Source organism: Leptonychotes weddellii, chromosome 13 (assembly GCF_054177405.1).
Source record: "Leptonychotes weddellii isolate Sample4059 chromosome 13, ASM5417740v2, whole genome shotgun sequence".
NCBI lineage: Eukaryota > Metazoa > Chordata > Mammalia > Carnivora > Phocidae > Leptonychotes > Leptonychotes weddellii.
In genome coordinates, this window is record NC_138381.1 from 67,740,489 (window position 1) to 67,752,913 (window position 12,425).

The 12,425-nt window shown below is 42.3% G+C and overlaps 1 protein-coding gene across 8 annotated transcripts in view; it reads left to right on the plus strand.

The window, feature by feature from the left end:
• Positions 1-12,425, plus strand: part of CIT (citron rho-interacting serine/threonine kinase) — a 162,938-nt gene that overhangs the window by 38,722 nt on the left and 111,791 nt on the right. For all 8 annotated transcript variants that reach the window (XM_081802077.1, XM_081802076.1, XM_081802080.1 and 5 more), the window contains exon 9: positions 1,228-1,381. In XM_081802077.1, coding sequence (XP_081658203.1) covers positions 1,228-1,381 — 154 coding nt within the window. The remainder of the gene's footprint in view (positions 1-1,227; positions 1,382-12,425) is intronic.

The following is a 12,425-nucleotide window of genomic DNA, read 5'->3' on the forward strand; positions in this document are numbered from 1 at the left end:
GCTTGTGCCATTATTTTAGGTCCCGCTAAAAAAGAAAAACTCTTGCCAATTAATCTATCATATTTCATTGATTATAAAATGCATTTTGATTTTAGTGCTGTTGTGGGAATAACTGAGTCTTAGACTTGAAATACAGTTCATTAACTTGGCTAATCCTCAAACAATGTGAGAGGTCGATATTCTTTTCCTTTTACAGATGAGGAAACCAAATCCCAAAATGGTTAAGTAACTTGCCTAGAATGTCTGGCTTTGAGTCCTTTCCTTTGATAGATATTCTGCTGGGCTCTTTCTCAGTACTCCTAGCTGTCGAATATGATAGTAAAATCGAATGGGGATAGGAATTAGAATTATGGCAATATATATGAAGTAGAATTAAAACCATTTTCTAATAACTGTACATTCCAGTATGTTAAACCCATTTCTTAAGGATATGATAAATATGTATGTTTTAGTTTCAACCGAAAGGAAAAAGGAGAAACTTCACAGGTTTTTCTAACTCATTCAATCTCATCTTTCTGGAATGCTTAGTACATATTTTCATATATATGATACATATTTCATATGCTTAATACATACATATATTACTTGTTATTCTTGAGTCTCCTCTGGAGTGAAAGTTTTCCCTTAGATGATTTTTGGAGCCAATTTATCTCCTTCATTTCAGTCTGCTCGATCAGTAATGAGTGAATTGCGCTTGGCCCGGTTAGGTACTGGGTTTACAGTGATGAGCAAGGAGAAGGCTCTCTCTGCCTTCTCTCCCTGTTATCACATAGAAATCACAGTGCACTGTGTTTGTGCAGAAGTAGATTACAGAGGGAGCATGGGGGGGGCAGTGATCGGGTGGAAGAGGGGCATGGGATGGGGAGGGCATTCTAGGCAGAGAGAACAGCATGATTTGTTCAGGAGCTTTAAATAGCTCATCATTGTTGGACAGCAAAGAGCGAGATGGGGAGTGGAGCTACAAGAGACAGAGAGGAGCAGGGTCAAATCATGAAGGATATTGAACCCTTGTAAAGGAACGGGACCCATTGATGTGAACAGGCCATTTATTTTGGGAACATGCCTTTGGTCCAAAGTTAAGAGGGCACAAAACTTCCTTCTTTTAAAAGAAAAAAAAAGGGAGAGAGAGAAACTTGCATATATGAGAAATACCTTAACTTTGGAACATCAGAAGCTGAATCTGCTAAGGAAATGCTTATTTTATTTTGTTTTATTATTTTGGAATAGCGGTTTTTGAAGTTTCCCGATGACCCCAAAGTTAGCAGTGAATTACTTGATCTGATTCAGAGTTTGCTGTGTGGCCAGAAAGAGAGACTGAAGTTTGAAGGCCTTTGCTGCCACCCTTTCTTCTCTAAAACTGACTGGAATAACATCCGTAACTGTAAGTAGAGCCGCAGTCCTTCACTTCTGGTGTTGGAATTAAGTGTAAACACTTAAGAATGATCGGAAATTATTCTGACCCACAGGAGGTGGTATAAATTATATAAATAAGGGCCTTAATTATCTACAGGGGATAGAAAAGGCTAATGACAGAGCTGTCGGTAAGTGATAATTCTTCTTTAAAATTGTTTGCACAGAACAGGGTCATTTATCAAACTCTGGGCTTATGTGGCCTTCCGAACATCATCCCTCAGTAAGTTAGAGGTACGGATTGGTGGAGTTCAAGGGTTGTCACTTGCTTTGACAGAGTTTCTTCTCAGAGGAAAAGCAGACCTAGGTATATCCTTCACAGATTAGGAAAAAAGACTCAGAAATGAGGCAAAGCGCCACATTGCTCTGCGAATGGCCAGGCCTGCACAGAAACCGTAAATGTCTCTCTGGATTCGTTTGTTCTCCTCTAGAATATTTGTCTTTGTTCACAAGCTTGTAAAATCTATCACGTAGATGCACAGTGGAGTCATTCATTCATACATACGTCACTCTGGGATCAATTAGTGCAAAGGGAATTCATTAAAAACAGAGACCTGATTTATTATCAACAAAAACCAAAATGCTTGGTTTTTTACAAATTGGTGATTTTTTTATTTTTGGATGTGTTGTTGATTGAATGTGACCCAGTGATTAGCACAGAGGAGAGCCAGTAGGAAAGCAGTTGGTCTGTGTGAGTGTTTTATCTTCGGTGATGAGGGGAAGTGGGGAGTGGAATCCATTTCTAAGGTGTCAGCACCAGGCTTCTAGCTGGAGCCATGTCGTTGTAATGTAGGAGTTGGGTTAAGATCCAGCATTGTCCAGTTGAAAGCCATTGTGATGGTTTCTCTAACCTGCCCAAATATTTAAATAGGCTACGTTTTTGTAAATATTTCTTAGCAATTTTTTTTTCTTCTGGTAGGGACATTGCTTACTTTTTCTTTTTTTTTTTAAAGATTTTATTTATTTATTTGAGAGAGAATGAGATAGAGCATGAGAGGGGATAGGGTCAGAGGGAGAAGCAGACTCCCTGCCGAGCAGGGAGCCCGATGCGGGACTCGATCCTGGGACTCCAGGATCATGACCTGAGCCGAAGGCAGTGGCTTAACCAACTGAGCCACCCAGGCGCCCCCATTGCTTACTTTTTCTAACCTTCATGCATCAACCCCCAAATCTCCAAGGTTCGGGGCTTTTAATCAACAGTATATTTTCAGGGCTGTCTTCTTTTTTCGCTTTTAGAAAGATTTGATACAGTTTCCCATAGATGCTATTCATATACTCAGTCTTTTCTTGCCTTGCCTTTGTGTCTCTGTAGTCTCCTTGAACGAGCAGTTAATTTTTCTTTGTGTGCACTTGCCGATTATATCTTAACAACCTGTCTCCACTCACGTGAGCCAGTGAGTGGTGATGAATTACCCAAGTAACTTTATTTTGAGTTTTGGTTCACCTTGATGTTGTTTTTGGTATGGTGTCAGAATTCCCAGATTTTGTCCTAGTCTTTTTCTTCCAGGCTGTTTTATAGGCTCTAGGCTTATTGGACTTACAAGTGTAACTCCTGTTCTGTAAATTACATAGTGCTCGTAGGGGATACACGTCAGTGTAGATTGTGGCCCATGCTGTCCATCACAAGGCCCATCTTTTAAGGGTGCCTGGCTGACACAGTTGGTTAAGTGTCTGACTCTTGGTTTTGGCTCAGGTCTGATCTCGGGGTCAGGAGATCGAGCCCCACATTGGGCTCTGCGCTCCGTGCAGAGTCTGCTTGGGTTTCTCTCTCCCTATCTGTCTGCCCCTCCCCCTGCTATCTCTCTCTAAAATAAAATAAATAAAATCTTTAAACAAACATACAAAACAAGGCCCATCTTTTATTTATTTTTATTTTATTTATTTATTTTTAAAGATTTTATTTATTTACCTGACAGAGAGAGAGACAACGAGAGAGGGAACACAAGCAGGGGGAGTGGGAGAGGAAGAAGCAGGCTTCCCGCTGAGCAGGGAGCCTGATGTGGGGCTCGATCCCAGGACCCCGGGATCATGACCTGAGCCGAAGGCAGACGCTTAACGACTGAGCCAGCCAGGCGCCCCAGCCCATCTTTTGGAAGGTCCTGGTTTTCTTTGGGATGAGATGACTTTGTAATGGGTCACTACAGTCTTGGTCATCTTCACACTTGCTGCCCCCATACGTGACTCACCCTGCCTCCTGTGGCTATCTACTTAAAATTTCCATGTCCCAATACATACCTACTTAGTTTTTCCTTATTATTATTTTTTTTAAGAACTTACTTTTAAGCAATCTCTATACCCAGTGCAGGGCTCGAACTCACAACCCCGAGACCAAGAACCAAGAGTCTCACACTCCACTGACTGAGCCAGCTAGGTGCCCAGTTTTTCCTTATTTTTAACACATGCGCGTGTGTCATTCCCTCACTCCCCGCCATCTTGTATTAGGGGATTCTCATCCACCTGAATCCTGATTCTTTTTTTTTTTCCGAGGTTATTTTTTTAAAGTAAAAATTGTAGGGTGCCTGGGTGGCTCAGTCAGTTAAGCGTCTGCCTTCAGCTCAGGTCATGATCCCAGGGTCCTGGGATCGAGCCCCACATCGGGCTCCCTGCTCGGAGTGGAGTCTGCTTCTCTGCCCCTCCCCCCCCGACTTGTGCTCGAGTGTGCATGTGCTCTCTCTCTCTCTTGCAAAAATAAATAAATAAAATCTTAAAAAAAAAACTTGACAAAAAGTAAAAATTGTATATAAGGTGTACAACATGATGATTTGATGTACATACATATGGTGAAATGATTACTGTAGCCAAGCTAATGTTCATATCCATCTCCTCACATAGTTATCATTTTTTCCTTTTCTGTGTTGAGAGCACCTGTAATCTACTCTCTTAGCAAATTGCCAGTGTTCAATACAGAGTTATTAAACATAGTCATCATGCTGTGTATTGGCTTTACTTATTCATCCTATATAACACCCAACTTTGTACCCTTTGACCACTATCTCTGCATCCCGCACCCCCCCCCCGCCACAATCTGGTAGCCATCCTGCTCTCTGCTTCCATGCATTTAACTCTTAGATTTCACAGAAAAGTGAGATCATACAGTTTTTTCTCTTTCTGTGCCTGTGTTATTTCCCTTAGCATAATGTCCTCCAGGTTCATCCATGTTGTTGCAAATGGCAGGATTTCCTTCTTTTTTTTAAGGCTGAGTGATATTACCGTGTGTGTACCTGTGTGTGTACCACAACTTCTTTATCCACTCATCACTGATGGGCACTTAGATTGTTTCCATATCTTGGTTGTTGTGAATAATGCTACTATGAACATGAGAGCACAGATAAATCTTTGAGGTACTGATCTCATTTTTCTTTGGGTGTACAACCAGAAGAGGGATTGCTGGATCGTGTGGTAGTTCTATTTTTAGTTTTTGAGCCACTAAAAATAGTTTAGTTTTTGTTTTCCGTACTGGTTGTAACAGTTAACATTCATTCCTACCAACAGTGTACAAAGATTCCCTTTACTCCACATCCTCGCCAACACTTGTTGTCTCTTGGCTTTTTTTTTTTTTTCCTCCCAAAATAGACCTGGGCGTGGTGCCCAGTGCGGGGCCCCAATCTATGGCCCCGAAGATTAAGACCTGAGCTGAGATCAGAGTCTGACGCTCAACCAGTGGAGCCCCCCAGGCACCCCCTCTTGTCTTTTGGTTACTAGCCATCCTAACAGGTGTGAAGTGTTATCTCAGGGTGGTTTTGACTCGCATTTCCCTGATGATGAGTGATGTTCAGCACCTTTTCAGATACCTGCTGGCCATCTGTATGTCTTCTTTAGAAAAATGTCTTTTCATGTCCTTTGCCTTAAATCTTGATTCTTAAAAATCTTGGTGGTTGGGACGCCTGGGTGGCTCAGTCGGTTAAGCGGCTGCCTTCAGCTCAGGTCATGATCCCGGGGTCCTGGGATCAAGCCCCACATCAGGCTCCCTGCTCGGCGGGAAGCCTGCCTCTCCTTCTCCCACTCCCACTTGCTTGTGCTCCTGCTCTCGCTATCTCTGTCTCTGTCAAATAAATAAATAAAATCTTTAAAAAAAAAAAAAATCTTGGTGGTTTTTATGGACTTCCAACTCCCAGTATAGTGGCTCTGAAGTGTTATGAAATATGTTTGCTTTAAAAAAATTTCTTTTAATTTTAATAAACCTTTTACTTTGGAATAATAATAGATTTATAGAGAAGTTGCAAAGATAGTACAGAGAGTTCCCACATACCCTTCTTCTCCCAGTTTCCCCTAATGTTATAACATCTGACGTAACTATGCCACATTTGTCAAAACTAAGATTAATATTTGCACATTACTATTAATTTAACTTGAGAATTTATTCCGATTTCACCAGTTTCTCCACTCGTGTCTCTGTTCTGTTCCCGGAATCAGTCCAGGATACCATATTGCAATGAGAGTGTTTGCATCCAATGGAACTCTGCCTGGCTGAGATACTTGGTGTAGCTCGGCCAGTGGGTGGGATCTGCATGTCCACTGAGGACTGGTAGTGCCTTTTCCTAGAGGTTCCATGGCATCCCTGACTATGCAGAGAGCCACGGTATTCACTGAATTTTTCCTAGCAGATTTCCCAGTTTTTCACCAACCTCCAATCCCTGTGTATTTGCAATCAACTCAGGGTTGTGTGATTGAAAATATTGCTGGACTTCATGCTGTTTGAACTACTTTCTAATGACATAACTCTAACAGAAATTATGCCTTTGTCCAGTCCCATTTTTCATAAATGCACTTTGAGTGATTTTTTTCAACCAAAAAACTTGAAGCCATTGGATTTCCTGAGTTTATGGTTGCTGCTCAAATGCCTTATGGCTCCAGCATATTAAATATTTCCACTTGCCACACACAAGATTGTCCCTTGATGAAAGCAACATTAGCCTCTCTGCTGCCTCACCCCTAATTCTTCTTTTTCTTGTTGTAACCAATGAAAGGAAGTACTGCTTAACACAGCAGGTAATAATCTTCTAAAACTCATTATCTCAAGAGGTGGTCCTGGCAAGATATATAAATGCAGTTTAAGAAGGGTCTGGGCAAATTTCTGAATGACAGAATTGGGAGTGGCTGCTGAGGGGGGAACTAGGACATGCCTTGGCTTTGACACTGAGGTCAGACGGAACATCTGCGTCTTCCTGGGTCCAGCCTCTTAGGGTTGCTCTGGGCAACACCACGCGAGACAGGAACCTGACCCAGTTCTGGAATGCTTATTCTCCCAGCAAGTCAAAAGCTTTGTGGAGAGTTACTGCCCCATGGAGGTCACCAGGTGCCCATTACCCTGATGTTCCATTCCCAGCTTCACATGATCAGATGTCAGCTTGCATTTTCAGCTACTTATTATTATCATTATTTCAAGGCTGCTTTCCAGGTTCCAGTAGGAGGCTTCTTAAGTATCCTGGCTGCCCTGGGCTCTGCAGTCCCAGTGATGTTTCTGATGTTGGGCAAGAGTCTGGTTGTACCCAGTCTGATTTCCTGAGCTTCTGGAGAGCTGAGGCCAATCGGAGTGCCTCTTCCATTCATGCCTTTGTGGTTATGCCTCCATTTCCTGGCATCGCGCACCTGCTCCTATCAGTGGGGAAGTTTTGCTGCCTGGTGCGCTTTTCTAGTTGCATCTGTTAAAATATGTTCCCTGCACAGGCACAGTGATGTCCACGGAACCAGCATGCTTGTCCCTTTCATTCAAGACCACCATGTCCCGACAGTGAGGAATGTAGAACGCGAGTGTGGATTGTGGAAGTATCCTGGATCGTCTGTGGTGAATGCTCTAGAGAACTTGCATTGTCTGTTACTTATGACACAGGCTGCTTCTCCTGATTTGTGTTCCTTTCACTATTCTCAGAAAGACACGTTTCTTGCAAAATTATTGTGAGTTTTCAGGTCCTTAGCGTTTGTTAGCAGAGAGGACATTTCACTTCCACTGGTAGTGAGTGACCTGGGGGTGCTCTCGTGCCGATGAACACTGAGGTATTCCCCTGCTGATAGGTCTCCTTTTTGTCATTGATGATCATTGTGCACTACCAGGCCCCGAATGGCCTCATGGTTGCTCAATAAATTTAGGGGATGATGGCCTTTGGTTGAAAGGAAAGGGATTTTGCGGCTCCGTAGCCTCATGTGAGCTCCTTACATATTGTTGTATGCAGAAATAAGCACCATGTAACTCACTGGGCATCTACTCTGGTCCTTAATATGGTAGGAAATATTGGTTAAGTAGCCCCTGTTGTGTGCCAACCAGTAGGTGTTTAAATACAGCACACTGTATTACTTGAAAACAATTCTGTCAGAGGTCAGGATTACTATACCCATTTTACAGATGTGGACACTATTCTCACTTGTCTCAGGTCACATAACACATGAGTGAGAGAATCGGATTTGGGTCGAGGTCTGCGTGACTCTAGAGCCCATGCTCTTTCTACAAAACCATGCATGCCTTAGCATAGATCATTGTTAGTAATAATATTTGTGGTGATGACAAAGAACCACGTCACATTTGCGAGTGGTTTAATCTCTATGTCTGTTTAGTGCATATGGAATCACAGTAATTTTTGAATTCCTCATGATGTTTGAATATCTACCTCCTCATTGTGCTAAATTAGCTGTAGCTCTGTTGATGGGCAAATTTGGATATAGCCCTCCCTTCAGGGAACTTACAGTCTAAACTTTGGGTCCTCTGCTTACATAGAGCTTTGTTCCTGTTAAATTGCTCAAAATCATAGAAAGGTTAATGCTTAGTAGGTCACTCACTGGCTTACTGAACCACATATGCTTGATTTTTTTTTTTTAAAGATTATTTATTTGAGAGAGAGTGTTTATATGCATGAGTCGGGGGAGGGGCAGACTGAGAGGGAGAGAGAATCTCAAGCAGACTCCCTGCTGAGCGTGGAGCCTGTTGTAGGACTTGATCTCATAACCCTAAGATCATGACCTGAGCTGAAATCAAGAGTCAGACGCTTAACCGACTGAGCCACCCACATGCCCCCACAGAGGCTTGATTATAAGCAAAATATGGACTATGACCTGGTGACTCTTTCCCCACATACAGCATCCCATTCTTTCCTCTAATCTGTTACCCTCCCCAGGCCTCAGACCTAGCCTGAGAAAGGACAATGTTGGATTGAAGACCCACTTCCAAATTTGGGGTTTATATAGTCTTGAGATGAATTGACAGGACTTGATTCATATTTTCTGTTTATTAGAACAGGGTTTCTCAACCACGGCACTGTTGACATGTGGGATCATTCTTTGTGGTGCAAGCTTATGTGTGAATTGCAGGATATTTAGCAGCACCTCGGCCTTTACCCATAGATACCAGCAGCACCCACCCCCGTGCAGATTGTGACAACCAAATATGTCTCCGGCCATTGCCCAGTGTCTGTTGGTGCCACATCTGCCCCCGATGGAGAACCATTGATTTAGAATTAGTCTGGTTATTACCAGGAGAGAAAATATTGCATTCATCAGAATCACTCGAGACTGCCGTTGCTAACAAGTCATGGAATGATAGTTTGGGGTCAGTAGGACCTTGTTGCGCAGAGTGCAGTCTGTGGACCAGCAAGATTGGCATCCCTGACATCACCTGGGAGCTTGTTAGAGATGCAGAGACTCGGGCCCCCCTAGACCTGCTGAGTCAGAAACTGCACTTGAATAAGATCCCCAGAAATAAGGTTCCTGTGCATATTAGCATTTGCAAAGCCCTGGAAGAGGAGAAAATTTATCCTGTCAGCCTCAGAATTTCTTGCTCATCTTTGTAGGGCCCTTCTTCCTCATTTTGTTCTCTGGGCTCGGGATAAGGGGAGACTGCTTTTTGGCTGAAAACTTCCATAGGTGGATGGAAATGCTTAGAAATGCTGGATTTTAGGCTCTGCTTTTGAGGAATTTAAAGCTTTTTTCTCAGATGAGCTTTACAACCTTCCTATCTTTCAAGATGGTGGCTTACCTTAATCTCCACCCGCTGATAGCAAATAGGTGGTTGTAAGAAGGCGTTTATATGCCTTCCACTTTCCATCCCTGCCCCGCCCCCGGCTTACTATTGTCCCATATTTAGTTTCAGTTAAGGATGGATTAAGTTTTCTTCATTAACTTGTTAGCTGTGTATTATATTGCCATGCCATTTTTTGAGCACCTACTATGTTCCAGGGGCTCTGCAAAGCACATTATGCGTATTATTGTCCCATTTGCTCACTACACCTCTGTGATATGGGTGCTATGATTAGTCCCACAGTACAGGTGAGGATATTGAGGCCTAAGGAGATGAAGCCACTTGGCAAAGGTCCCGGAGCCAGTACTTGGCAGTGGCAAAAGTCAAATGCAGTTCTCTCTGACTCCAGGTTCTCTTTGCTTTTATTTATTTGAAAAGTTAGTATAGTCCATGGTTTAAAAAAAAAAAAAAAAATTGAAATGACACAGAAGGTTAAACAGTGAAAATTGTCTCTTTCTCACCCTATGCCCAGGGCCTCTCCCTAAAGTGATCCACTATTGTCAGTTTCTTATATAACTTTCCAGAATATTCTAGACCAACATAAACACCAGTACGGCCTATACTCTTTACGACGTTATACTGCCTCCCAAGAAATCAGGAGTTTTTATTGTCAGGTGATTTTCCTGCATCATTGATATAAATGAAGAAATCTTTGTAAGCCCTGCCATATTTATCCTTTGAATTGGCCACTCTGGCATTGATTTCTAATGAGCAGTGTTCTCTTCTTTACAAATGAAAACCCCTTATGGTTTTAACATGAGTATTTCATTTGTTTATTTTAGCGTTCTGCTTTTAGAATAGCATTATCTCAATGGCTTGTGAAGCGTGTGTGTGTGTGTGTGTGTTGGCTTGTTTTGGACCTTTTTCAGGACTGCTTATTTTGGGTTCCTATCATTTGAACAGGTGTCTGTCCATGCTTTGTTTTCTAAGCTAGTTCGTGGAGGTTGGTAGATGTGCTTCTGTGTTTGCCTTGGTTGGCCCTGAAGTGTATCTCCCTGTTGGACAGCCACCTAGTGACTTCAGGGGCACGAGGAAGTGTGGAAGGGGAGCTGGGATGTTGGGGGATCAGCATGAGAGAGAGGAAGGTAGAAAGAGGGGGGGATGCTGTAGTAGTGATGGCAGGAATTCAACTTACTAGCCCAGGAGCATGTGGGCCCCCCCCCCACTCCAACATAAACAAGGAATAATGAAGACATGCAGTCAGTAGCTATTACAGGCTTATGGGCTATACAGGCAAGTATTTATGTGTCTCTTGGGGATTGTTCTGTTTTTAGAAAGTAAGTTATTGATAGGAGAAAATAGGCTAAGAAGAGCTAAATGCTTATAAATTAGGATTATGGGATTTCCCTGCTGTAGTCTGAATTTAGAAGCTACATCCAGAGATGTTAAAAATATGCAGTATTTCATTTTATTCCAAGATAAATTGAGATGGCTTATTTTAGAGATAATTGCAATATCAAAAGGATAAAAATAAATAAATGTAGGAATCTGGTTGAAGGGGGTATCCCAGTAAAGAAATATAAGTCAGGGTTAAAGGTAAAAACAAAGAAGTTCTGGTCAAGTTGCTGGACGAGGACAGATTTGGGACTCTAAGCCTCCTAGTGGCCAAAGCAAAAAGGAAAATATGAACAGTGACAGTTGACCCTTGACTAACATGGGGGTTAGGGGCACTGACCCCTGCATAGTCAAAAATCTGTGCATAACTTTTGACTTCCCCAAAACTTCTAACAGCCTACTATTGAGCAGAAGCCTTACTGATGATGTAAACAGTCAATTGACATATGTTGTATATTATATGTATTACATACTATATTCTTACAATAAAGTAAGCTAGAGAAAAGAAAATGTCATTAAGAACATTGTTAGGAAGGGAAACATTTACAGTACTGTGCTGAATTATCGAAAAAAAATCATGTGTAAGTAGACCCCCACAGTTCAAATCCATGTTCAAAGGTCAACTATATGAGAGCCTCAGTCCCATGAGAGAAAAACCCAGAATGGTTTGCTCAGAAAAGACTTGATTTTCTGGATACTGAGCCCTGAGGAATTTCATCATTGGATTCCCCAAAATGAGACCTCCTTGTGACATTGTGGACCTCATTCCTCCCATATGTGCTCTGGGGATTTCCCTATGACTGCTACTTCTTTTTTTTTTAAAAGATTTATTTACTTATTTTAGAGAGAGAGAGCAGGGGGGAGGGGCAGAGGGAGAGGGAGAGAATCTCAAGCAAACTTCCTGCTGAGTGTGGAGCTTGACATGGGGCTTGATCCCACAACTCTGAGATCATAACCTGAGCAGAAATCAAGAATCAGATGCTCAATTGACTGAGGTACCCCCTTGCACCTCCCCATAACTGCTTCTTATCGTGCCTCTTAGTGCAAGCCAACAGTGCAATGTTAAATTTCAGTTTAGTAAAATCGGTTCTAGATGAGGTAAATTAATGCCTTTCCTTGGGGAAAGGTTTTTCTAGAAAGCCCATAAATTGGAGTCCTCGACCCTTAAATTCTCACTTGCCCAAAAACCTTTGACAACCAAGCAAACATGGAAACTATTTGGCCAAAGATTCAGAATTACATTAAACATCTGGGACTATATTCAGCAGCCAACTTTCAAGTCAGTTTTATGAAGTGTGGTGATTGCATTTACGCTCATTTTATGGGTGTGAAGTTTGGATAGGACTAAGAAGGTGGCTGGCAGGAGTCAAAAGAGGTTAAGAAGCCAAAGGACAAAGAGTAGGAGGTCCAGGTGGTTCACAACCAGGGGTTTGCAAACGATTTTCAGCGTCTCACTTCAGAGAAAATAAATGTGACCAACTCTGTTGCTCCCTAGTGATGGAAAGAAAAGGATTGGGTTCATCGTACAGCATTGGCAGGTTGGGGTGTAAGACCCACTCTTCCTGTCCTTCAAACTTCTGACAAGCAAAGGACACACACATCCCCAACACATAGATGGGGATGAAAATATCTACTTTATTCTTGGTGAGGCAAATACTCAATAACGCTTGACCTG